The 22,892-nt window shown below is 46.6% G+C and overlaps 3 protein-coding genes across 11 annotated transcripts in view; 2 read left to right on the top strand and 1 right to left on the bottom strand.

The window, feature by feature from the left end:
• Positions 1 to 984: 984 nt before the first annotated feature.
• Positions 985 to 5,369, bottom strand: NUDT8 (nudix hydrolase 8). 8 transcript variants are annotated; one of them, XM_053273229.1, is made up of 6 exons: positions 5,228 to 5,346; positions 3,994 to 4,066; positions 2,674 to 2,936; positions 2,291 to 2,423; positions 1,913 to 1,990; positions 985 to 1,626 (listed from the first exon to the last, which is right to left on the bottom strand). In XM_053273229.1, exons 3-6 carry the CDS (start codon positions 2,928 to 2,930, stop codon positions 1,405 to 1,407), a joined length of 690 nt encoding a protein of 229 aa, XP_053129204.1. In that variant the 5' UTR covers positions 2,931 to 2,936; positions 3,994 to 4,066; positions 5,228 to 5,346; the 3' UTR covers positions 985 to 1,404. The 8 variants fall into 8 exon arrangements, with proteins under 8 accessions (XP_053129204.1, XP_053129207.1, XP_053129206.1 ...); XM_053273232.1 differs by lacking the exon at positions 5,228 to 5,346 and adding an exon at positions 4,950 to 5,144; XM_053273231.1 differs by lacking the exon at positions 5,228 to 5,346 and adding an exon at positions 4,963 to 5,144.
• Positions 5,370 to 5,442: 73 nt separating this feature from the next.
• On the top strand, positions 5,443 to 9,528 carry KTI12 (KTI12 chromatin associated homolog). The gene is made up of 2 exons (XM_053273238.1): positions 5,443 to 5,760; positions 7,979 to 9,528. Exon 2 carries the CDS (start codon positions 8,151 to 8,153, stop codon positions 8,982 to 8,984), a length of 834 nt encoding a protein of 277 aa, XP_053129213.1. The 5' UTR covers positions 5,443 to 5,760; positions 7,979 to 8,150; the 3' UTR covers positions 8,985 to 9,528.
• Positions 9,529 to 16,951: 7,423 nt separating this feature from the next.
• LOC128335194 (membrane-spanning 4-domains subfamily A member 4A-like) overlaps positions 16,952 to 22,892 on the top strand; it is a 48,588-nt gene continuing 42,647 nt past the window's right edge. For both annotated transcript variants that reach the window (XM_053273179.1, XM_053273169.1), the window contains exon 1: positions 16,952 to 17,129. The gene's annotated coding sequence lies outside the window, so the exon portion shown is untranslated. The remainder of the gene's footprint in view (positions 17,130 to 22,892) is intronic.

Genomic DNA, 22,892 nt, shown 5'->3' with positions numbered 1-22,892 from the left:
TGACTCTTGTCGGGTTTGGGGAGTTTAAATGGGGGAGGAAAGCAGGGCTTCTGGAAATATAGCCTAGGAAACAGTTTGTTAGTCAGTTTGTGTTAGACTTCCATTTTCCTTTTATGTGCTCTGTATATCCTTGCAACTGGTCTAGGACTGTGTAGCTGTAACGTAACTAAGTTAAGAAACGATAGCCTGTGCCCATCCATCCAGGGCGCTGCAAACATCTCTGTAAACTTTTAAAGGTGCTTTTGTATGTTCCTACAGCCCTGTTCCTTGCAACTGGGGTGCTTTTTGAAGTATTCTTGCAACTACAGAGTGTTTCTCTTACCTATAACTAAAAGCTGAGAAAGTCTCAGGTGGAAACTGTCTGTAGTATTTTGAATAAAGTTTATTTTTCTTTTTGTTCTTTGCAAATTTTAACCAGCCCCTTTGAGTGAATTTTTAACTCAGGAAAGTGGAGCTGGAAAGGGGGCTACTCTGGTGCAAACGTCTCAATTTGATTGTTCAGCTACCAAGTTTTCTCACCACGTGTAAGTGGAAGGTTTTTGTACTTTTCCAGTAGTAAGAGAAGGAGAGTTTCCCTGGAAATTCACCCAAGCTGGGGGGAAATAAACTCTCATTAATAGGGTGTGGTGGCAGTGAATAAACTACTAAGTACAGGAAAGTTTGGGGGAGAAGCCAGAAAGCTCAGCGGGGAGGAGTTTCAGCAATTTGCTTCCCCTTGCTCTGAGACAAAGGCTAGGTATATCCGCTACACATGTACTGTATATTGCTCTGGGCTCCTGGGAGGAAAAGCAGGATGTAAATGAATGTTTGTATGAATGAATATGCCCATATTGGCAAGTGCTTATCTAACTTAGCCCGTCAATAAAATTGTACTGAACAGAACCGAGCTATTGTTTGAAACTAAACACAAAACCAGGATGCAGGTCTCTTTGGGCTCAAAACTGCATTGTTCTATCTCTGATGCACAAATACCCCAAACCTATAAGGGGTTCCTCATTTGTGTATTTATTAGAAGTTGATTCAAAATAGGTCCTACAGCAGCGGTTACCAACAGAGTAGGAGAGGTGATTCTTAGTCTACTGCCTCTTCCCTTAATAATAACATGATACAACTGAACCATGGGTTGAGGGGCAAACCTGTTTCTTTGTGCTGAACATGAATGAGGTGGCTGGAGTTTTTTAAGACTTTGGTGACCAGGGAGAGGCTTAACATCTCTCAAGGCCTGATTCTGAAACCTAACTCCGAAGAGGTGCGTCAAATAGAGAAAGGAATGCAGTGAAAGTTTGCTGCCCATTCCTTTGACTGGGTGTCAGTGATCAGCTGTATCAGTTGTATCAGTGTCCTTTAGCAAACTTCATGGAACGGACCCACAGAGCTTTGCGGCCGAGTGTTAGAAAGTAAAGATCAGCGAATGCCCAACACATGAGTCCGTCTGTGGTACGCTCCCGGAGCCATCAATTCCAGAGTCAAATCAGTGATAATAGCTGTGAGTCCCCATACACGGTGAGGCCCATGACGGAAGACGGGCAGTGTGTGGCTGTAGCGGCCTTTGTTGCAGAAGTGGGTATAGCCCTGGTTCTCTTCTTGCAGTAGATGGGAAAAGGAAAGAGTGAAAACAGCCTCAACCTGAAAAGCAAATCATAAAGATCGATGAGGAAGGAGCAGAAGCACTAGTCTCCCAGATAAACCATCACTTCCTCCCCCAACTTGGAATTGCCCTGTTCAAAGTACTGCACATCCTCCCCACCCATAGAAATATATCCTCACTCCTAAGTCTTCCACCCAGACACTCCGGGCCTACCAAGACATGATGGGAACACAAGGCCTTATCCTTAATGCCTTTTCCTGGTGTCATCCAGTCAAAGGAATGGGCAGTAAGCTTTCACTGCATTCCTTTCCCTGTTTGACTCACCTCTTTGGGGTTAGGCTTCAGTGTCAGGTGCTCCAGAGGACCCAAGTTGGCTAGCACAGGAGCAACTCCATTTCTCATCTGGAAGGAACCAGAGTTTAGAAATGAATTCCAGGCCTTCCCATGCTTTTCCTGCAAGGCATGCCCCCACATGATGAATCCCTTATAAAGGGATCAATCAAATCAAGCCCCTTGAGCATTCCTACCCCACGGACCCCCCCCCCCCCCAAATCCTCCATGCCTCTCCTATCAGACACCGCTCCATGCAGATTCCAACAGGTGAGCCCACCGCAAACCAAATATTTGTCCCTACTCCCTTGTGGAAACCCTTCCAAGATTAACCTTATCCCTGAGGATTCCGGGGCACCAATGTAACATTACCCTATCAGGCACTGGTCTCATGACTCCCCAAACGCAGTCCTTCCCTAACTGCAGGCCCAGCTCTTCATGAGTCTCCCTGAGTGCCGTGGCGATGACATCCCGGTCAGAGTCGTCACGTTTGCCACCTGGGAAACTGCATGAACAAATGAGGGTTCTTTTTAAGGGGACATTCAGGACTGGAAAGTCTAAGGAATCAGAAGTCACTTGGGGCTGAAGGGCACTGACAGCTTTCACAGAGCAAGCCCTATCTAAGACTGTGATAGAGGGCTCTTTGTTGGTCTCTGGGAGTTATGGAGTTTGGGCATGAACAAACAGAAGTTCTGGAGGTGATTCTTTAGCTTGTTTCCAGTCTGATTAGAAAAGAAGAAGGGGGTCTCAAGTACCTGACATCTCCTTTGTGCATGCCAGTCAGGGTGCTGGAACGCAGAGTGTACAAGATGGCTGGCTTCCCAGACACAGAGCACATGGACACCAGAACAGCTGCTGACACGGCTTCTTGTTTGTATCGGTTGGTGGATGCTTCTAGCAGCCCTCTGCACCTTTGCTCATTTTCCCAGGATAAGTACCTGCGAACTGGACCCACACTGCCTACAGGAGTAGGGGGTATAACCTGGCAGAGGTGACGAAGAGTTGGAAGCATAATGTCCTGTGGGGGAATGAGGATAGTGGTAAGCAGTAGTGCCTTTTATGTTTCTCCATAGTTGGAATGCTACAGACATAAAAACAAGGATGCAGTTTGTGTGCAGTGCCTGGGAACTACAGAGTCTTCTTGCATCATTCCAGGAGTGAACAGGACCTAGACTGCTTTAATTTTCACATGGGCCCCTTTTAATTTTCCCTCACCATCAACTCGCCTTATATTCCTTAATCCAGTACCCAGTAATACTTTTACTGCTACACAAGGTTCTGTTAGAGCACAAGGGGGAAAGTGGTGGTGGGGGGAGTCAGGCCTGTTTGGGAGACATATGACCCAACAAAGCAGCAGACATGTCCCAAGATTAGCATTTGAATACATCTGCCTGTGTCATAATCAATGTTCATTGCCAAGTCTGTTCCAGAGTCAAATTAGACACTTCAGAATCCTAGTTAAAATAATTCTCTCTCCCACCTTTCCAGATATATAGTGTTTATAGATTTTTCAAGCAGTCACCCACAAACGGAATGGTTTAACAGTGATTTATCTACCAATCACATCTTCTTCGAATGCCTGCAAAGTGCTGCTTCTTGTGTAACACCAGTTTGGATGGCCACTAGGGGTGTGAGGATCTGGTTTAACTGGCAGGAGCTTGAACTGGACTGGCACCTCAAAAGAGAGGGCCTGTCTGAGCACGAACTGTGAACCAGGACCGGTTCGAACGATTGGTTCAAATGAACTGGTTTGGCCCAGTTCATCTGGTTCGAGTGCTTTGCTTGTCAAGGAGAATCAAGTAAGGATTCCCCTATACAAGCAAAGGAGATTCCCTACCTTAAAAGGGTGCACTGTTCCCTCTAAGGTATGCACACGTGCATGTGCTCGCAAGTTTTCTAATGTCTGCTCAGTTAATTTTAGATCCCGCTCAGGTTGAATTAGGAAGGCCTCACTCTGAATCCATGTGTGCACACAGTACCTTGACACTACTGGCCAGAACAAAACTCATTCCGCACAGAGATGGAAAAAAATTAGAGGGACCACTGTTTGGGTGGCGGGCAAGAGAGCACCTTACCTGCTGTAGTGGAGGCTGTGGAGGAGGCTTCCCTGCGGTGGTGGTGGCGGCTCCCCGGCAGGTGGCCTGGTTCCTGTGCATGCACAGAGGCAATTTGTGTCTAGTGTTGTGTGAACACTGGTTCTTAATGTGCAGTGGGGATCATACAGAAGAAGGCACTCTCTAAGGTAAATCGGACTTAAGCCAAGTTAGGGTCTCCAATTGGAGACACCCTAGAAATTAACATTGAGCAGCATATTCAGTAGTTTTGGCTCCCTTCTTCTGGCAGGGCTCCAAACATTGTATTAGTTTAGCAAGGAAAACTGGCGTGTTGGGGAAAAACTGCACCTGTTAATGTTTCTGCCTATCAGGGAAAAAAGTTTGAAAAATAGGAGCCCTATGCAGAGTGGAGAAGAAAAAGGTGTTAACTATGCTCCACTGCTGTTTGGGTCACTCCCAGCATTAGTCCATTTCTGTATCTAATTCTCCTTAACTTCGACCCTACTCAAGCAGATATTATTAAATACATAAATAAATACATACATACATACATAAAACAAGGAAGTAAATAGGACTTTGACTATAAGCCACACAAGATTTTGGCTAAGAATAATTGCTTCGCTTGCTTTTGGGAGGTACAGTGGTAGTTTTGGAGTGGCAACCGTGGAAGGGAAGCTGTTCCTCTTGCGAGTGAGACGGTGGGCAAAGAGGAGAGAAGGCAGGCCGCGGCTTTGCTGTCTCGCATGCCTCTTCCTCTTTGAATCCAGGCATCGCTTTTCTCTTAAGGAATGCTGACACAAAATACAGGAACCTGCCCTGGGAGGCACGCGCAGAGGCAGCTGCTCGGAAGGAAAGCTGCCGAGAGAAGGTGAGCCAGCTTGGTTGACTTTGACCTCTCGCATGTCATCTCCTTGGGAGTCCCGACCCATTCATAGTCATCCGCGGAAAGAGGGGACCCAACAGCGATAGCAACCTGCCTGTTTCACTCACTCATCGGAGAGGGGAATGCGGGAGGTCCCGTTTCAACACCGCTATCCCCAAATGACCCGATAACGGAGTAGCTACGTTAGAGCCTTGAATTAACTGCTAGCCATACACGCTGGGGAGGGCGATTTGAATGACTTCCTGTTTATCCCGTCCCCTCAACAAACATGGCGGGACTGAAAAGCTGCCCAGCTCCCTTCAACAAATTAGAAGGCAGGAACGCTGCAACGTAAGCGAGCGCACTTCCGCCCGGCGAGAAAATGGAGCTCACCTTTCCAAGCGCTCATGAGTGTTCTTCAGTGAAAAGACCGATTTCTGCTCTTCCGAACATTCCGGGGGGCAAGCGTCGATGGCAGCAGCGCCCGCATCAGCCAATGGGATGTGAGGGGCGTGAACACCCCGCCCAGGCTGGTCAGCGACCCAAGGCTTCCGGCGCCGCTACTGCTCTTCCAACGGCCGCCGCTCTAGAGAATCGGGGCGGGCGCAGTGGTGACTGTGTGTGTATATGAATGTTCAACTGTGTAAAGTACCTTAGACCTAAGAAAAATACCGCTGAAAAATGCACATGCAACGTGGACCGTTCAAAGACCAGTCCCAATAAGTGTTCTAAAATTAAGTACCTCTATTATGTCTCCACTGACACTTACCACCCCCGCTCACTTTCAGAATTTTTATGGGCTTTTTTTGCGGCAGAACTCTCGCGACACGCTGCGAGAGTTCCCGGGTATCCGGTCAAGGAGACGGTGGCGGCGGCGGCCCCCGGCGAGAGCAGCCCGGGAAGGAAAGCGCGGCCCGGACGGAAACGTGAGAAGACTGGGGCAGAAGGCGGGAGGGAGGGCAGGAGAGACCGGGGCAGAAGGTGGGGCGGGGGAGGGAGCCGGCCCCCAAAAGCGCGCAGATGCTCTGTGCGGGTTCAGCTAGTTGAAGTAGTACTCTCCTCCTGTTTAATCCGATCTTCTTCCCTGAATGATGTTTGGTCATGCTGTAGATTAGCAAGCTGAGTGACTGCATCACTATTATTATTATTATTACATTTATATCCCGCTCTTCCTCCAAGGAGCCCAGAGCGGTGTACTACGTCCTTGAGTTTCTCTTTCACAACTGCCCTGTGAGGTAGGTTAGGCTGAGAGAGAAGTGACTGGCCCAGAGTCACCCAGCTAGTTTCATGGCTGGATGGGGATTTGAACTCGGGTCTCCCTAGTCCAAGTCCAGCACTCTAGCCACTACACCACGCTGGCTCCATTATAGCTGCCCGTGCCCCTGCCTTCTTTTGGCCACCTCCATTTTCAGCTATTTTTAATAGGGAGGAAGCAATGGTAAACCCTTCCTGTATTCTACCGGAAAGAAAACCAGCATTTTATTCTGAAACACTTTCTCTAGCATTTTGGGATTAGCCTGTTTTCTTTGGAACAGTGAAGACAAATACAGTAACTACGTGTGTGAACATCAACCAACAACAGGGCTCAAATGCACATATGACTCAATACTTAAGAAAGTAGTTGTTGAAAGGAAAAGGCATAGTATTATAGTGGACAGATTAGAAAACCAACCTGGATATATACATATTCAGCATTTGTGAGGTACATGAATATGAAAATCACACTTGATTGCTTTTCTCTCTGGCATCTTTTTTTTTTAATGTGGAGAGAACATTTTTGTAATGTTCTTTCATTTTTGTATGAAAGAACATTCAGTCATGTACGGCAGTATGAAGTGGTATACTCCAGACACATTAACCACCTTGGTGAGGGCCAAACAATGTTATGTAGGAGATCTGTGGCTATCTCCCTGTATGAAATGCAGCCATGGATGGTGACTGCAGTAAGACCAGAGAAGCCCCAGGGGAGGGATGTCAACTTTTCCTCCCAGGACTGTTCTCCCAGTCAAAACTGCCTCACTCCCTAGCTGTTGTTTGCCGCATGGGAGAAAAGAACAGGTACCTCTATTTTTAAACAACTGCAGGCATTTAACTGGGAGATGATGCAGGAAGGATAATTAAAAATCCTCTCTTCCGCCACTAAAGGTAAAGTGTGTCATCAAGTCAATTTCAACTCCTGGCACCTACAGAGCCCTGTGGTTTTCTTTGGTAGAATACAGGAGGGGGTTTACCATTGCCTCCTCCCATGCAGTATGAGCTGATGCTGGGGGGGGGGGGATTCGATCTGGTAACCTTCTGCTTGTTAATTAAGCATTAAGTGCTGTGCCACTTAAGGTGCCTCCTCCACCACTACTTAAGTGCTGTGCCACTTAAGCAACACTTAAGTGCTGTGCCACTTAAGCAACTCTTAAGTGCTGTGCCACTTAAGGTGCCTCCTCCACCAGGACTCTGAACAAATTGGCAGCCCTCCCCACCCATGACCGTTATGATATTCAGTTGCTAAAATCTGCACGGTGTCTGGTATAATTCCCATGGTAACAACCTGTTGTTGACTTCCACAGTATATGACATCAGGGAACCCTTGCATGGCACTGTTCACTTCTGTACATGGTTGACACAGAACCATTAATGCACAGTAATAAGTATTAAAATGGCTGCCCCATGGAATTTTGTCCCCAATTGTAAGCAACAGATCATTCAAAGGTCCATTTAGACTTTTTGACAAAATGAACATATGATAAAGTACCTGGCAGGTAACTAGACAGGTGATGTTAGCCATCCCTAACTCAAGTAAGCCCAGCCTGTCTCCCTTTTGTCCGCCTCACTAGCTTTCCTCTCCCCATAAAGTAGGGTCTATTTTGAGGTGACAGCAATGGCAGTCTCCTTCTCCCCTTCCGAGGGAGGTAAAAGAGCGATGTGTAGCATGAAATGCCCTTGCTTGTGAAATTTCCTTTGCAAACAAGGCATTAGGGTAAGAGAGCGTAGCACATATGAGGAGGAGCTTGGATTTCAGAAGGGCAAGAGTTTCTCACAGTTGTGTCTTCAGGGTAGGACACTGGCTACATTTGGAGAGACTGAGCATTCTCTATTCTTGCCAGTTACTTTAATAAACACCACTATATTCCTTCTCTCAATGCATTTCAGAGTTTTTTGTGTTCAACATAACACAAGCAACACAATCTGATGCTGTTCTGAGAAACTGGGATTTGTTTTTTCCTCGTTTTGAAGAAAGAAAGAAAATTCCACAGGAGTTGTGGACAGCAAACAGGAAACCGCTTCATTTGATGATTCGGTGCATGCACCACGGTATTTGCGCATGCCCAGTAGCCCCCCAAATGGAAATCCAATAAGCGAAGGCCCTTTCACGCTACAGATGCCGTTGGTGGTGCTGTGTGGGCTGCCGGGGAGCGGCAAGAGCCAGCGCGCTGAAGAGCTGAGGGCTGCGCTGGGTGCCGAGGCCGGCAAAGAACGGCGGGTCTTCGTGGTCGCTGAGGCAGAACCCGTGGGGGTCGGCGGTGGGGGCAGGGCTGCCTTGCGGGCAGAGGTGGAGCGGTATCTGAGCCCGCGCGATGTGGTGGTGGTTGATGCGGGCAATGAGCTGAAGAGCTTCCGCTATGAGCTCTATTGCCTCAGCAAGCATGCGGGGACCCCCCACTGCCTGGTGCTGTGTCTCGGAGGGGCTGCTTGTGCAGACCGACCCCCGCTGGAAGTGCCGGACTCGCGCAACCGCTGGGACTGGCCCCTTTTCACAGCGCCCGAGGACTTGGCTGAACCGCTGCCTCTGCCAGATATTTGTGCCGCCCTCTTTGAGCGCCGCCCGCCTCCCCGCAACCAGTCCACGCGCTCCCAACCCCTCCAGGCTGCCGGCTTCCTTCACCAACTCGACCGCCTCACCCAGGACGTGCTGGCTGCCCTCATGGCTGCTCAGAGGAATGGGGTCCAGCCCGGGCAATTTGTGCCGGTGGCCGTGGACGGGCTAGGCCAAGCGCCTCAAGGATTGCTGCTGAACAGACCCGTCAGCCTGGCTGAGCTAAGCCGGCTCCGCAGGCAGTTTCTCAGCTATGCCAAAATGCATCCGGGGGAAGGCGAGCAGAATCTGCCCCAGCTGGGAAGCATGTTCCTTCAGTACCTGAGCCGCAACCTGCAGTGAGAGGCTGGAACCTTCGACCTGGAAATGAATGGACTGGGCAGGCTCTTCTTGGCCAGCCTCTTATAATGGCCAGCGCTTGGGCTGATGGGGAGCTGGGAACTTTTCACTCGAGTGTGTGGGCAAGTATAATCTTTGCGGTTGTATCCCAGAGGATATGGATCTGTTAATGGAAAGGCTCCTGATCAGTTATCCTGCTGTCTGTCTGTTTGCAATGAGATGCCTAGTAGAAGGAAAGAAACTTCTGTGTTATGCAAACAAAGAAGTTGCATGAAATAGGACTTGCCCTCGGATGGCAGCTACAGCAATATGAACTTTAGTGCTTGGGTGTCCAGAAGACAAGAGCTTCTTTGAGCAGCAAATAGACACATCTGTTTGAACAATATAGTTCCAGAACTAAGTTGCAGTCATCCATCACGGACTGTTTTGGGGCAAGGAGGGAGGTGGCAGTTGATGGGTATTTTCAATGGATGCACCTTGCTGAATGAAGTTTGCAGTTTTCCTCTGTCAGCTTTTCTGCACCACTGAATAAAGCCATTTAAATAGACTTTAAAACAATTAAACAAACAGGTAATGGTCAAACTAGCTTTGGAGTGGGAAGGAGGAACTGAGCCTGGACATTTGGGTGGTGAAGGGCGGCGGGGGGGTGGGGGGTGGGAGGGAACTGGACTGGTGGAGAGGAAGACAGGGTGGTGCCTTGTGTGCATTGCCTGGAGAGATGGCCTGCCACTGCCACTGCCTCTCCCAGTGGACCGGTAGAGCACTCGGGATATCAAGCGCTCTGGCATGGGAGGAAGTGGCCTGGCGGCACACAGGCACCACTTGGAGAAGCGGCCTGCTGCTGCCTCTCCCAGCAGGTCAGTGGAGCATTCCAGGTTTTGGAGCCTTCCGCCAGGCCTGGCGGGGGAGCAAGCAGCAACGTGTGGGCACTGCCCGGAGAGGCACCTACCGCTGCCTTGCCCAGCAAGCCTGGCAGAGCATTCTGGACTTTGGAGCACTCCAGACGGGCTTGGCAGGGGAGAAAGCAGTCTGATGCACATGCACCATCTGCAGAAGTGGCCTGCCCCTGCCTCTCCCAGCGAGCCTTGCAGGGTGCTTCAGAGCACTCTGCCAAGCCTGGCGGAGGAGGAAGCGGTGGTGTGTGGGCATTGCCTGGAGAGACACCTTCTGCTGCCTTGCCTGATAGACCCAGCAGAGCACTCTGGACTTTGGAGTGCTCTAGACAGGCCTAGTTGCGGTGGGGGGGCACACATGCGCTGACTGCAGAGGCAGCCTGCCAATGCCCTGGCAGAGCACTCCAGACTTTGGGCAGTCCTTGGGGCCTGGCAGGAGAGGAATCGGGGCGGGGGCACACATGCACTGCCTGCTGCTCCCTTTCCTGGCAGACCCAGCAGAGTGTTCCAGACTTTGGAGCATTCTGGCAGGAGAGGAAGTGTTCGTGTCTGGGCACTGCCTGAAGAGGCGCCTGCTGCTAGGGGTGTGCACGGAACCTGACCGGACCAGTTCAGCCTGGCCCTCCTTTGGTTCGGGGGGGGGGGGGATGTTTCACTAAGTTTTTAAAATATAAATAAATACATACATACATACATTTTGTTTTACCTCTAGCCCCTTCGGGGGGCTTTTCTAGGCTGCGGGGGTGTCCGTGAAGGTTCCCCCTCCCCCCACCGGCCTCAGTAATCACCTCCGTGGCCTGTTTTACTGCATTTCCTGGCCAGTTTGGGCCTCAATAAGTTGGTGTGGTGGTCATTTTGCTCACTGCAGCGCATGCTCAAATGGCCTCTGTGAGGGCCTCACAGAGGCCAGTTGCGCATGTGCGGTGATGATTTTTTAAAAAATGGATGCCACACATGCACAAATGGCCTCTGTGAGGCCCTGGCCATGCCAGGAGGTGGTCGCTTTTAGTTATTGGGAGGTGGTCACTTTCAGGGCGGCCCAATATCACCTGGAAAGAAGATAATAGATGGATCCATTATGTGAGACAACCATATAATCCATTGTACTCATCCCAGCCCCCCAATAAGTATATTCTGCAGGGATATCACCATCTGTTGCCCCATTGAGAATATACAAGTTTGAGCAATAGGCCAACTGAGCCAAACGGTATCCAGCAAAGTCTGCAACATTATCCTTAAATTGGCGCTTCAGCAAGATGTTCATTTCATGTAAATCAGGGGAGCAGCGATGGTATCGTCCATATAAGGCCATTATTTATTTATTTATTATTTTATATTTTATATCCTGCTCTTCCTCCAAGGAGCCCAGAGCGGTGTACTACATACTTAGGTTTCTCCTCACAACAACCCTGTGAAGTAGGTCAGGCTGAGAGAGAAGTGACTAGCCCAGAGTCACTCGGCTAGTATCATGGCTGAATGGTGATTTGAACTCGGGTCTCCCCGGTCCAAGTCCAGCACTCTAGTCACTACATGCCATTTGACCCCGTTCTCGCATTAAAGTCTCCCCCAATTAGCACATAAGCTGTGGAAGATTCAGCCAGCATACTATCAATATAATTCTTTAGGTTGTGCCAATTATTTATTTATTTATTTATTTATTTGAAACATTTGATATACCGCCCACTCTGAAGACTGGGCAGTGTACAAAAACGTGCAAAACAAGACAGCATTAAAATTACATTCTAAATAAAACTAAAGTAACTAACGGGGTGGGGGTGGGGGGAATAGATAAACTACAGGGTAAAAGCCTGGCGAAAAAGAAAAGAAAATAAAGATGTAAAAATCGGCAAAGAAGAAGCTAAACAAATCTGCAGGGGAAGGGAATTCTAGAGAAGTGGGGCGGCAACCAAGAAGGCCCTTTCACAGATTCTAGCTCCCCGAACTGCTCGGAAATCGGGGACCGACAAAAAGGCCATCTGACCAGATCTGACCAGACGGGATGTAACTGGATGGGAGAGGCGGGTCTGTAGGTAAACAGGTGCCAAACCCCGCAAGGCTTTGAAGGTCAAAACCAGGGCCTTAAATTGAACTTGGTAGTGAATAGGCAACCAGTGCAATGACTGCAGGAGAGGTGCTACCCTGTCATATTTTCTGGCACCCATAAGTAAATGAGCCGCTGCATTCTGGACCCATTGTAGCTTTCCGATCGTCCTCAAAGGTAACCCTAGATAGAGGGCGTTACAATAATCTAGGCGGGAGATAACAAGGGCACGGGTCACTGTCATTAATGCTTGCCGATCAAAGTAAGGCCATAATTGACGAATCAGATGGAGCTGGGCAAAGGCACTTCTGGCTGCAGCCTCCACCTGCTGTTCAAGCAAGAGGTACGAATTCAAAAGGACCCCCAAGTCACGTACAAGCTCTTTCGGGGGCAGGGCCACCCCATCTAAAACAAGGCTCACATCCAGCTCTTGGCTGGTACGAGGGCTGAGTAAGTGTAGTTCAGTCTTGGTGGGATTCAGTCTGAGCTTATTTTGATTCATCCAGACCTTAACAGCTTCCAGGCATCGAGTAAGCACAGAAACAGCATCTCCAGAATGGTCTGGGATGGCAATATACAGCTGAGTATCATCGGCGTATTGATGAAATCTCACCCCAAACTGGGAAATGATCTGACCCAGTGGCTCCATATAGATGTTAAAGAGGACAGGGGCAAGAACTGAACCCTGGGGAACTCCATAAAGGAGTGGCCATGGGTCAGAGCATCTGTCCTCAATGCATACCAACTGGACACGCCTGCTAAGGTAAGAACAGAACCACTGTAAGACAGTGCCCCCGATACCCAACCCACGGAGGTGGTCAAGGAGGATAGCATGATCGATAGTGTCAAAAGCCTCTGAGAGATCTAGAAGGACCAGGAAAGAGACACTACCCCCATCAAGGTCCCAAAGAAGGTCATCTAGGAACATAGGAAGCCGCCATATACTGATTCAGACCATTGGTCTATCTAGGTCAGTACTGTCTTCACAGACTGGCAGTGGCTTCTCCAAGGTTGCAGGCAGGAATCTCTCTCAGCCCTATCTTGCCAGGGAGGGAACTTGAACCCTTCTGCTCTTCCCAGAGCGGCTCATCCCCTGAGGGGAATATCTCACAGTGCTCACACATCAAGTCTCCCATTCATATGCAACCAGGGCGGACCCTGCTTAGCTATGGGGACAAGTCATGCTTGCTACCACAAGACCAGCTCTCCTCTCCAGAGCGAGCAATGCTGTCTCTGTGCTATGCCGAGGCCTGAAACCCGACTGATAAGAATTAAGATAGTCAGTTTCCTCTAAGACGCTCTCAAGCTGGGCACATACAACCCTCTTTAACACCTTCGCTACAAAAGGGAGATTGGAGATCGGCCTATAGTTGTCAAGGACCTCAGGGTCCAGGGAGGGTTTCTTCAAGTGAGGGTGAACTATCGCCTCTTTAAGGGCTACTGGTATGAAACCCTCACTTAACGAGGAGTTAACCAATTCCCGTATTTACTCTTACATTGGGATTTTAACTGCTGCAGGGGTAGATAAACATTAATAAGCAGCATGTTGCTAGTACCTAGGTGAATAATAGCCATTGCCATTTGATCACACGCTGGAAGAGTCTGAACTACAGCATGTATGGATGTAGATACCATTATGCCCAAACCCGCACTAGCTCTACCTCTCCTTTGACTAGGTGTAGCATTTACTGTATAAATATCGAACCCATGGCAGTCAAAATCCTCCATCATCCAGGTTTGTTGCAGCAACAGTATTTCACACGTAATTAAAATGTTGATGAAGCTGGATTCATATCTCTTACTCCCCCACTCAGCAATGTTCCAAGAAATAAGCTGTAGGGGGCGCCAGTTCAGTACAGTACTATAATTAATTACCAAGATTAAAATTAAATTTTCGCTTTGCATTTTTAAATTAAAAATATAATTCCATCAAAATTAAATTTATTAAAGTGATACTTAGCATCTTATCAGGGCTTCACAATGCTGCAAGAGGTTCCTCCAAGAAGCTGCATAGGAATGGCTGAAGAAAGGCTCCCAAGAGCTTGCAAAGGCCCTACAGAAATATGTCCAAAAAGATTCCAAAGACTCTAGAGTAGACTGCTCAACCTTGGCACTCCTGCAGCGGGCCTAAAGTTGTGCCATCGAGTTGGTGTCAACTCCTGGCCGCCACAGAGCCATGTGGTTTTCTTTGATAGAATACAGGAGGAGTTTACTTTTGCCATTTCCTGCACAGTATGAGATGATGCCTTTCAGCACCTTCATATATCGCTGCTGCCCAATATAGGTGTTATGGGAGTTGTAGGCCATCTGCAGCCACCTAATGGCACAGTGGAGAACTGCTTGCCTAGGGAGCAAGAGGTTGCTGGTTCGAATCCCTCCTGATATGTTTCCTAGACTATGGGAAACACACCAGTGGGGATTCGAACCAGCAACCTCTTGCTCCCTAGGCAACGTACTTCCCCACGACGCCATTAGGTGGCAGCAGATGGCCTACAATTCCCGCAATCCCTAGCTATTGGCCACTGTGGCTTGGGATTATGAGAGCTGTAGTCCAAAAGCAGCCTGGAGGCCAAAGTGAGCAGGCCTGCTCTAGAGCAGTGGCTCCTAAAGGCTCTCAGTGGCTCCCTAAGAACACCAAAGGCTACCCAAGGCTGCAAAATGCTTTTTAAAATGTCTTTTAAAACCACAAAACCACAAAACTTGCAGACCAAAGCACTCCTCCGTCCTCCTCAAAACTCCTCTCATTACCCACGAACATGTGCAGGAAGAGCATGACCACAGAACATCAGAACTATGCGCAAAAAGCCGTGGATGCATGAAATCCTTTTGCAGGGATTATGAGGTCGAGTCTGTATTTCCCAACACAGATATGCCATGGGTAATGGAATTGCGGATAACGAGGGCCACCTGTATTCCAAACCCATGGATCCAGAGGAGAGCTAGCTTGTGCTTTTCCAAGGATCCAGTCTGCCAGGTCTCTTTTGCAATGCATCTCACTTAGACCAGGTGTGTATAGAGGATATCCCTCCTTTCCATGCCCTCAGGAGTCTTTTACATGTTTCCTCTTTCCCATCCAAGGTATGCTTGGGAGTGTGTGTGTGTTTAAAGTTCCAGTCAGCCAGATCAGAAACTTTTAAAATATCTTTTACTAGGAGGAGTGGGAGAGGAGATCAGCCTTTCTCCAGAAGAAGTTGGGTTCTGCAGTTCCTTACCAGAATAATCTATTTTTCAACAGTAGGATTAAAGAAGGGAACCAGCCCTTCTCCCTGGCTCAACTCCTCTCCAGAATAAGAAGAGGATCCCCATAGAGACCCCTGGCTCGTAGGCCCACCCAAAAGACCACACTTATAAGCAGAGGTGCACCTTAGTAATTTTGGAGCCTGGACCTAAAGGCCTTTTGGGGGCACTGCCCCCACTGCTGGCTAAGCTGCAATGCACTATTTTTAACACCAGAACATGCTCAGGGAAAGCTGGAGCATTTCCAGATAGCACGCTTTACTGAAAGGCTTTACTGTGGGTTCAAATTTGCCCCCCCCCAACTGACACAAAAAGTGGGTTTTTTAACCCCAGACATAAATCAGGCTATGCTCTAATGCACGATGAAAAACCTGAATCATGTCTGGAGTGCTCCCTGATAGCTCGCAGGGACTTCAGGGTAAATCTGGCCAATATGAATGCACACCCTCCATTTCAGAGGAGAAGTTAACTAAAAGACCCATCTGGAAGGTATTTCCCATTGACTTGCAGAGAAATACCACATTTTGAATGGACAATCCTGCCACTTAAATTAACTGAATGCATACTTTTTATACCAGAATACACGCAAGGAAAGGTGGGATTTATTTATTTATTTATTTGTATTTTTCGAAGTAATTCTGAACAAGGAATTTCCCACTGACCTGCACTGCACATAACTCTTCAGAAGGTGGGGCAACAGGGGGTGGGGGTAAGAAATTTGCCGGAGTTGGTGGGAACCAGTTTACCAGGCAGCAAATCTTCTGGTTGTATTGGGCAGGTCAGGCAGCACAGCAGCCAGCCCTAACTGCCTGCCCAGCTGTTGCTTGTGCAAGTTTCACCGGCAGGCTTGGCCACCCGGCATGGGAGGGGAGGGCCACTCAGCATTTGGAGGCCCCCAAGGCCAGCATTGGGGTGGGGGCACGCAGTGTTCCTCTAATTTTTTCTCATCACTGAGCGGAATGAGATTGGTTCTGGGCGGCAGTATCAAAACAGTGTGCTCCCATATGCATTATTAGGTGCCACTATGGATAACAAACACACACAGAAGGAAAGAAGTGTGTTTTACAATTCTATTCTATTTATAAATGTATAATCTAAAACATTAATTCTATTTATAAAATTGGATTTTTAGCTTTAAAGTGGCAAACTAAGTATGCTAACTCTGGGGTTGAAGCTGAGCTCTTAAAATTCCATCAAGACAAAATTTATTCTGGCTGAGCTTTGCTGAAAGTAGTATCTTGATATGGCGATTTGTTTTTGACCTATCCAGGCAGAACCACATACCTACTGAGTTAGGCTTCCATTGCTCCATCCTATATAATAAAACCCTAAGGTACCTGCGTCCGTGTCTCTTGCGGGTGTTCTGCGCATGCGTGGCGCACGCGTAAAGGCATCCGTGTATGCAGGGGGCACCTGATTGGTCTTGGCGGCACACCCAGGAGAACCAGCGGGCCAGGCTGTGGGCGGCCATGGTGGCCGCGAAGCCGAGGTGGTGGGCCTGGCCAGGCAAGGCGAGGAGGCGGCGGGGGAAGCCGGGCGAGGTGGCGGTGGGCCCGGCTGGAGCTGCGGGCGGCGGCAGTGGGCCCGGCCAGAGCCGCGGGCAGTGGTGGGCGGCAGGCCCGGCCGGAGCCGCGGTGGGTGGTGGGCCTGGCCGGAGCAGCGGGCGGCGGGCCCGGCCGGAGCTGCGGTGGGTGGTGGGCCCAGCCGGAGCCGCGGGCAGTGGTGGGCGGCGGGCCCGGCCGGAGCCGCGGTGGGTGGTGGGCCTGGCCGGAGCAGCAGGCAACGGCGGTGGGCCCGGCCGGAGCTGCGGTGGGTGGTGGGCCCGGCCGGAGCCTCAGGCGGCGGTGGGTGGTGGGCCCGGCTGGAGCTGCGGGCAGCGGTGGGTGGTGGGCCCGTCCGAAGCCGCGGGCGGCGGCGGTGGGCCCGTCCGGAGCTGCGGGCAACTCTTCTAGCGCAACTCTTCTAGCGCCCGTTAAGGTAACGGGCTTAATGACTAGTTCTATTATGTTATCTGTCACTTATGAAAATTTGATAATTCTTGGGGAATAGTGCTAGTAGATTCCTCTTGTGATCTTGAATAACTGGATCACATATAGAACAAAAGCCTTCAATTTATTAACTGGGAAATATAATTATAGCTGTTTTCATTACTTAAACATGAATCTTTGAGTCTTTTTTTTCTTTTTCAGAAAAATTCTGAGTCATATTTTAACTATTAATAGGTAAAATATGATACTCAGAATTTTTCTGAAAAAAACATGCCTGGATACTGGGGCAGGCAACTCTGGATTGACTAATTTGAGCCCGTTGAAAGGAAGAGATTTTTTATAGAATATGAGACTTTTATAGAAATAAGAGGTTATATAACAAGGTTGAGAATGAACAACAAATGGGATGCCAAATACCTTGGCTAGTTTGGTTTCAAATTAGATCCATATTGATGGATAGTAGAGTCAAGAGTTCAGTTACTCGCTCACAAATTTTGAGAAATTAATACTTAGCTATCCAGATCAGTCTTCTAAAGGAATAAGTTCAAATATCTATAAAGTATTAATAAAAGTAGAAATTGGAGATCCTCCAGTAGGCTTGAGGAATGCTTGGGAAATGGATTTAGGTAAAAATATAGAGGAGATGCACTGGCAATTATTATGGAGGCCAGGGGGCTTTCATCAGCCTCTATTTTTTTTTAAAATCAACCTCTAAGAACTTCACTGGAAAATACTACATTGTTCTTATTTAACACCTTCGGTATTAGTCTGATTTTCTCCACAAAATTCTATGCAATGTTGGAGGAGTTTTTGGGAGAAATGTTTTGTTGAAATGGGCAATATAACAAATCAAATAGTGGAATACTCTCCAGATCTAGGTTTATTACATATTTTCACAGGAAACAATACTAAACTTGAAGTTAAAGAACTAGTTATCTCCTTAATCCTGGCTGCTAAAGCAATTATGACACTGCAATGGAAATTGTTGGATAATTTAAATCTGGAGAGATGGGTATGGAGGAGAGAGAAGGTATGGTCAATTGCAATTTTAGAAAAAAATTCAGACAAAGTAAAGATAATGACAAATCAGAGAAAAGAATCACAGTGTTGTATTTGGAAAAATTATTTATTATATAGAGCATAATGAAGATAATTCTGATCCTGTGTATGAAGTTTGGAAAGTATGATTATTCTGATATGTCGATAGTATTGTTTGCTTGTGTTATAAATATGCTATAATAATTTGTATTGAAATAAATTGAATAAATGTAAGATTGTTCCAATAATTTTTTTAAACTCTTATTGCGATCATTATTGAGTGAATTAACTGGTATACAGGCGACGCAATATGCATGATGAATCTACCACTATGTTCCTCTTCAGACCTTCTTTATTGCGTAAAATAGAATTAAAACATTTTTAAAGAAACCAGACATTTCTATGTAAACACGCCATCCTCAGTGTTCAATATCCCTCTGTTTAAACTCCATTTTAATAGTTGAAACTCTCCCTAATGCAATCAAGAGACTGCTGACACACACTAACGAGGGAAGAAGCGAGCACGGGTGCGGGGGGGGAGAGCAAATTCTTTTATACACCATTTAATGGCCTATGTACTTTAGGATTTCTTTCAATTCTTCCTTTCCATTGACTCCAGGTCTCAGTTTATCTAAATATAATGCTTCTCTAATCTTTCTTTTCAGTGTACAATGTTCTGATTCCAAAATGCACACTTTAATTGGCACCGTTATGCCAATATGTTTGTTTTATGTTTGGCATACCACATTAGCCTTGATCCAATATTTGCTTAAACTTCTCTGGCACTGCCTAATGAAATTAGCTGAAATAAAAGCCATCTTCAGAACGGGCAATCCTGCTACATATTCAGTCCCCCCTGATCTTCTTAAGGGAAATTTATACCCATTAATCTCTGCCAGGTTTCTGGCTCTTTCTATGGCCAGCCCTCTATATTCCTGAGGGGAAACTTCAGCTGCCCTTTTAACCATATTCTTCACTGTTTGTATTTTAGTTGTTCGTGAGTGTGCAATTTGCTATTAATAATTAAATCTCTTTTGGCTGGATCCTATACCATTTAGTCTGTAAGTCGTTCATCTTGAGATAGATTTCTGTCACTAGGAAAGGTAACCACACTTGATTATTTGGTGCTTCCCTAATGAGTCCCTTTTTCTGCTGGGTGCTTTCCAGATGGGTGCTTAAAATTGCGTCGCTACTATAGGCATGGTGTGCATTCATATGATCTGGGTTTTGACACCATCTTGCATACGGGAACAGCAAAGTGCCATTCACACCTCTACAGCCTGTATTTAGATCTTATACTGACATTTCAGGCTTCAATCTGCATAGAGCCTTTGAAGTCAGGTGGTATAGTTTAGTTTAGTTGTTTATTTACGATCTTAGATCAAACATCAGGTGGTATATAAAATAAATAAATAAATACATAAATACAATAAAGTGTTGTATGTGTGTTACAAAATAGTAGCTGATTTTTAGGATTTTGAGAACAGTTTGCAGCCTTGCTGGGTTAACCCAGAAGGAAATGATTTAGTTCAATGGGATTCCTTGCAAATATAGGATTGTAGCTGTAGAAGTGTGGCTTGCACGGCAGACTATTTTCCACCAATTTTTATTTATTTATTTTGCAAGAGCTCTTGCACAAATCACGGGACAGGTCCAGAGAAAGAGCACTGCTGTGCACAAGGCTTGGTTGGGGAACAGGGCAGCGGCAAACTCCTCAATAGGTCTTCTGTGTCCATGCACAAATTCACCGGGGTGAATTTCTCTCTCTCTCCTGGGAGCAAGTAAAATCCGACGGTGGCTTTAAAATGTTAGGGTTAACTATAGGATTTTACACCACTTCCTCCCACGTAGTTTGAAAAGCACCCTGGTAAAATAAACATAGTACCTTTGGAATTTGGTGCATATCTTGATCTTTCTTGCCATGACTTTGAGGGGCAAGAGGATGTGAAAAAGTCAAATCAACGAATAGAGGAAATCCAGTCTTGGGAAACACATGGTGTGGTTTTGTGTGACTTACTTTAAGATCATGAAGAAACTCTGCTAGTTACTAGCAGTCTGTCATATCTGGCAGTTGCCGTGAAAAACTGGGATTGAATGAACCTAAGATCCTTGGGACATTGAGAGTCGGGGCCCTGCTCCTTTCTGAGAACTTCAATCTGTGACCTGAGATAATTCCGAGAACAGTAAGTTTTGTTCCTTAAAAGGAGAGAGCTTTCCCTGAGTGTGGCCAGTTCCAGTAATTAAAAACTAGCAATTAATAACCTGCCTTCAATAATTTTGGTGATGAAATTCCAGTATTAAGTAAGGGCTTAAGATTTGAGTTCACACCGTGGAGGGTTTGGTTTTGTTAGCTGGAATTTAGGAGTGGATTATAATGAAAGCAGATCAGTTTGCTCTTTTATTCCAGTGGAACCTCCTGTTTCCAACCCCATCAAAGCTGAGCAGGGCACCATGACTGGGACTGTTGGGAGCATGGACACTGGGAGAAGAAAGCAATGGATGAAGGAGATCTAGGCAAGCAGGAGCTGTTCCCATCCCCCCCGCCCCAGCTCTCCCACATGCCTCAGTTATGTTGAGTCTGCTGTCAGCAGACCTTTCAGCATTAGATTATGAACTCCAGGTTAGCATAATTTGGTGGCTAATGAGATAGCTTTCCTTCCTTATTGGTTCTGTTACTGATTCACACATACACAAAGCATCACTTTGTGAAGATTGGTGGCTGAATGTGTGAATTGCCTCAATGAAAAATTTTCGATGTACATTGGTGTGAAAGTTTTACATGTTGTATTCTCTGGTGGCTATTAGCACATGATAAGTACATGATAGTCATGTTGCAGTCATCAAGTGATGGACATGTATGTGTGAACCAAGCCTTAGTCTTAAAATAAAAAGTTGCCAGTTTTCTGGGTAGCATTGCATCTTTGCAGCTAGGGGTGTGTACAAACCAGTCTGCAATGAACTGGGCCGGTTCAATGGTTCAGCTGTGGAACGAACCAGCCTCCAGGAGAGAGGATGTGGTCCGCAATTGAACTGGACCAAGCCCAGTCTGGGGAACGGGGGTGAGAAGACACCTTTAAAAGTAGGTGCTTACTGATCCTCCACTGCCAGCTAGAGCACTTACTTTTAAAGGTACCATCTCGCCACTGCTACAGTGGTCCTTGGAAACTGTTTAAAGGCAGGATTCCCTTTTGCTTGTAAAGGGGAATCCTCACCAAATTCCCCTTTACAAGCGTAGCTCATTGGACCAGGTTGAATCGATTCAAGCTGATTTGATTGAATGGACCAGCAGTTAAGTTTGAGTGAACTGGTTCTCAGACCAGCAGTTCAGTTTGAATTTGGTCCAAATTCAAACTGATACACAAAAACTGGTTTGTGCACACCCCTAATCTTGGCTGAATGCTACCAAAAGGCCAGTGCTGGTCACATTATTCTTTGTTTGTGGGCAAATGCAAATGCTATAATACACTATTTCTCTACTCAAATTGATTTATTTTAATCGGATAAACAATTACAATTAAGGTTATGTTTTAACCTTAACTTCTTATACATCAAGATATAAGAAATACATCAAGATATTGTCAAGCTATCAAGAATATCAAGATCCACTTTTGTCCTTTTATTTCATTGCTTTCATTTTTGAAAGACTGTTGTTGATGGTATTAAAGAACTGGACTACTGGCATAATTTTGGAAAAAGACATTAGACTGCATTCTTATCCATGAAATGTAGTGACACTCTTAAAACTGAAATAGCTGATTTAGGGAACTTCCACAAGCATTCCTTGCAGCATCACTCTTATTGCCGCTTTTCTGGTATAAGTTGCAAGCAGAATTACATCATTGCTTCCACATTGCAGTAGATACGTTTTGGGGATATTGCAGACTGATGCTACACTCATTTCTCCTGTTTCCCTTGTGACCACTTGTATCTAGGTGTTTGCCTATGAAACAAACAAACAATAACCAGAACAGGAATGCTAAGAGGTTGCATCCTTAGTCATTGCGCAGCTGTACTTTTGTTCTTAAAAAAAAAAAAAGTCCATTAATAAATGTGATTATTTTATTTTATTTTATTTGTTTGTTTTATTTGATTTATCTTCGACCTTACCAAAGATGGCTCACAGCAGTTTACACTAAAATAAAACCAAAGCAATTAAAATAAAAAAAACAATTAAAAGCAGATTAAAATGACAATTAAAACTAGATAACATTGAAACTAAAGATCATTAAAAACCAGGCTAAAAAGATGGTTCTTTAAGGTTCTCCTGAAGGCCTCCAATGAAGACAATGCTCTTATATCCATGGGGAGTGCGCTCCACAACCTAGGGGTGACAACAGAGAAGGCCCTATCCCAGACTGCCACCAGACGAACTGGTGGCATCTGAAGATGGACCCTTCCGGGTGCTCTCAATGAGCGGTGGGGATCTTGTAGAGAAAGGCGTTCTCTTAGGGAACCTGGACATAAGCCATTCAGGGCTTTAATGGTAATAACCAGCACTTTGTACATTGCCCAGAAACATATCGGCAGCCAGTGCAACTATTTGAGAACAGGCATAATGTGGTCTCTCCAGGATACCCCAGAGACCAATCTGGCTGCCACATTTTGAACTAATTGAAGTTTCTGAACTACATACAAAGGCAGCACTACATAGAATGCATTACAGAAGTCCAACCTGGAGGTTACCAGCTGATACACTTCTGTTTTCAGGTCATTC

Source organism: Hemicordylus capensis, chromosome 1 (assembly GCF_027244095.1).
Source record: "Hemicordylus capensis ecotype Gifberg chromosome 1, rHemCap1.1.pri, whole genome shotgun sequence".
In the NCBI taxonomy this organism is placed as follows: Eukaryota; Metazoa; Chordata; class Lepidosauria; order Squamata; family Cordylidae; genus Hemicordylus; species Hemicordylus capensis.
Note: the sequence above shows the minus strand (reverse complement) of the source record. Positions and strands in the feature narration are given on the sequence as shown.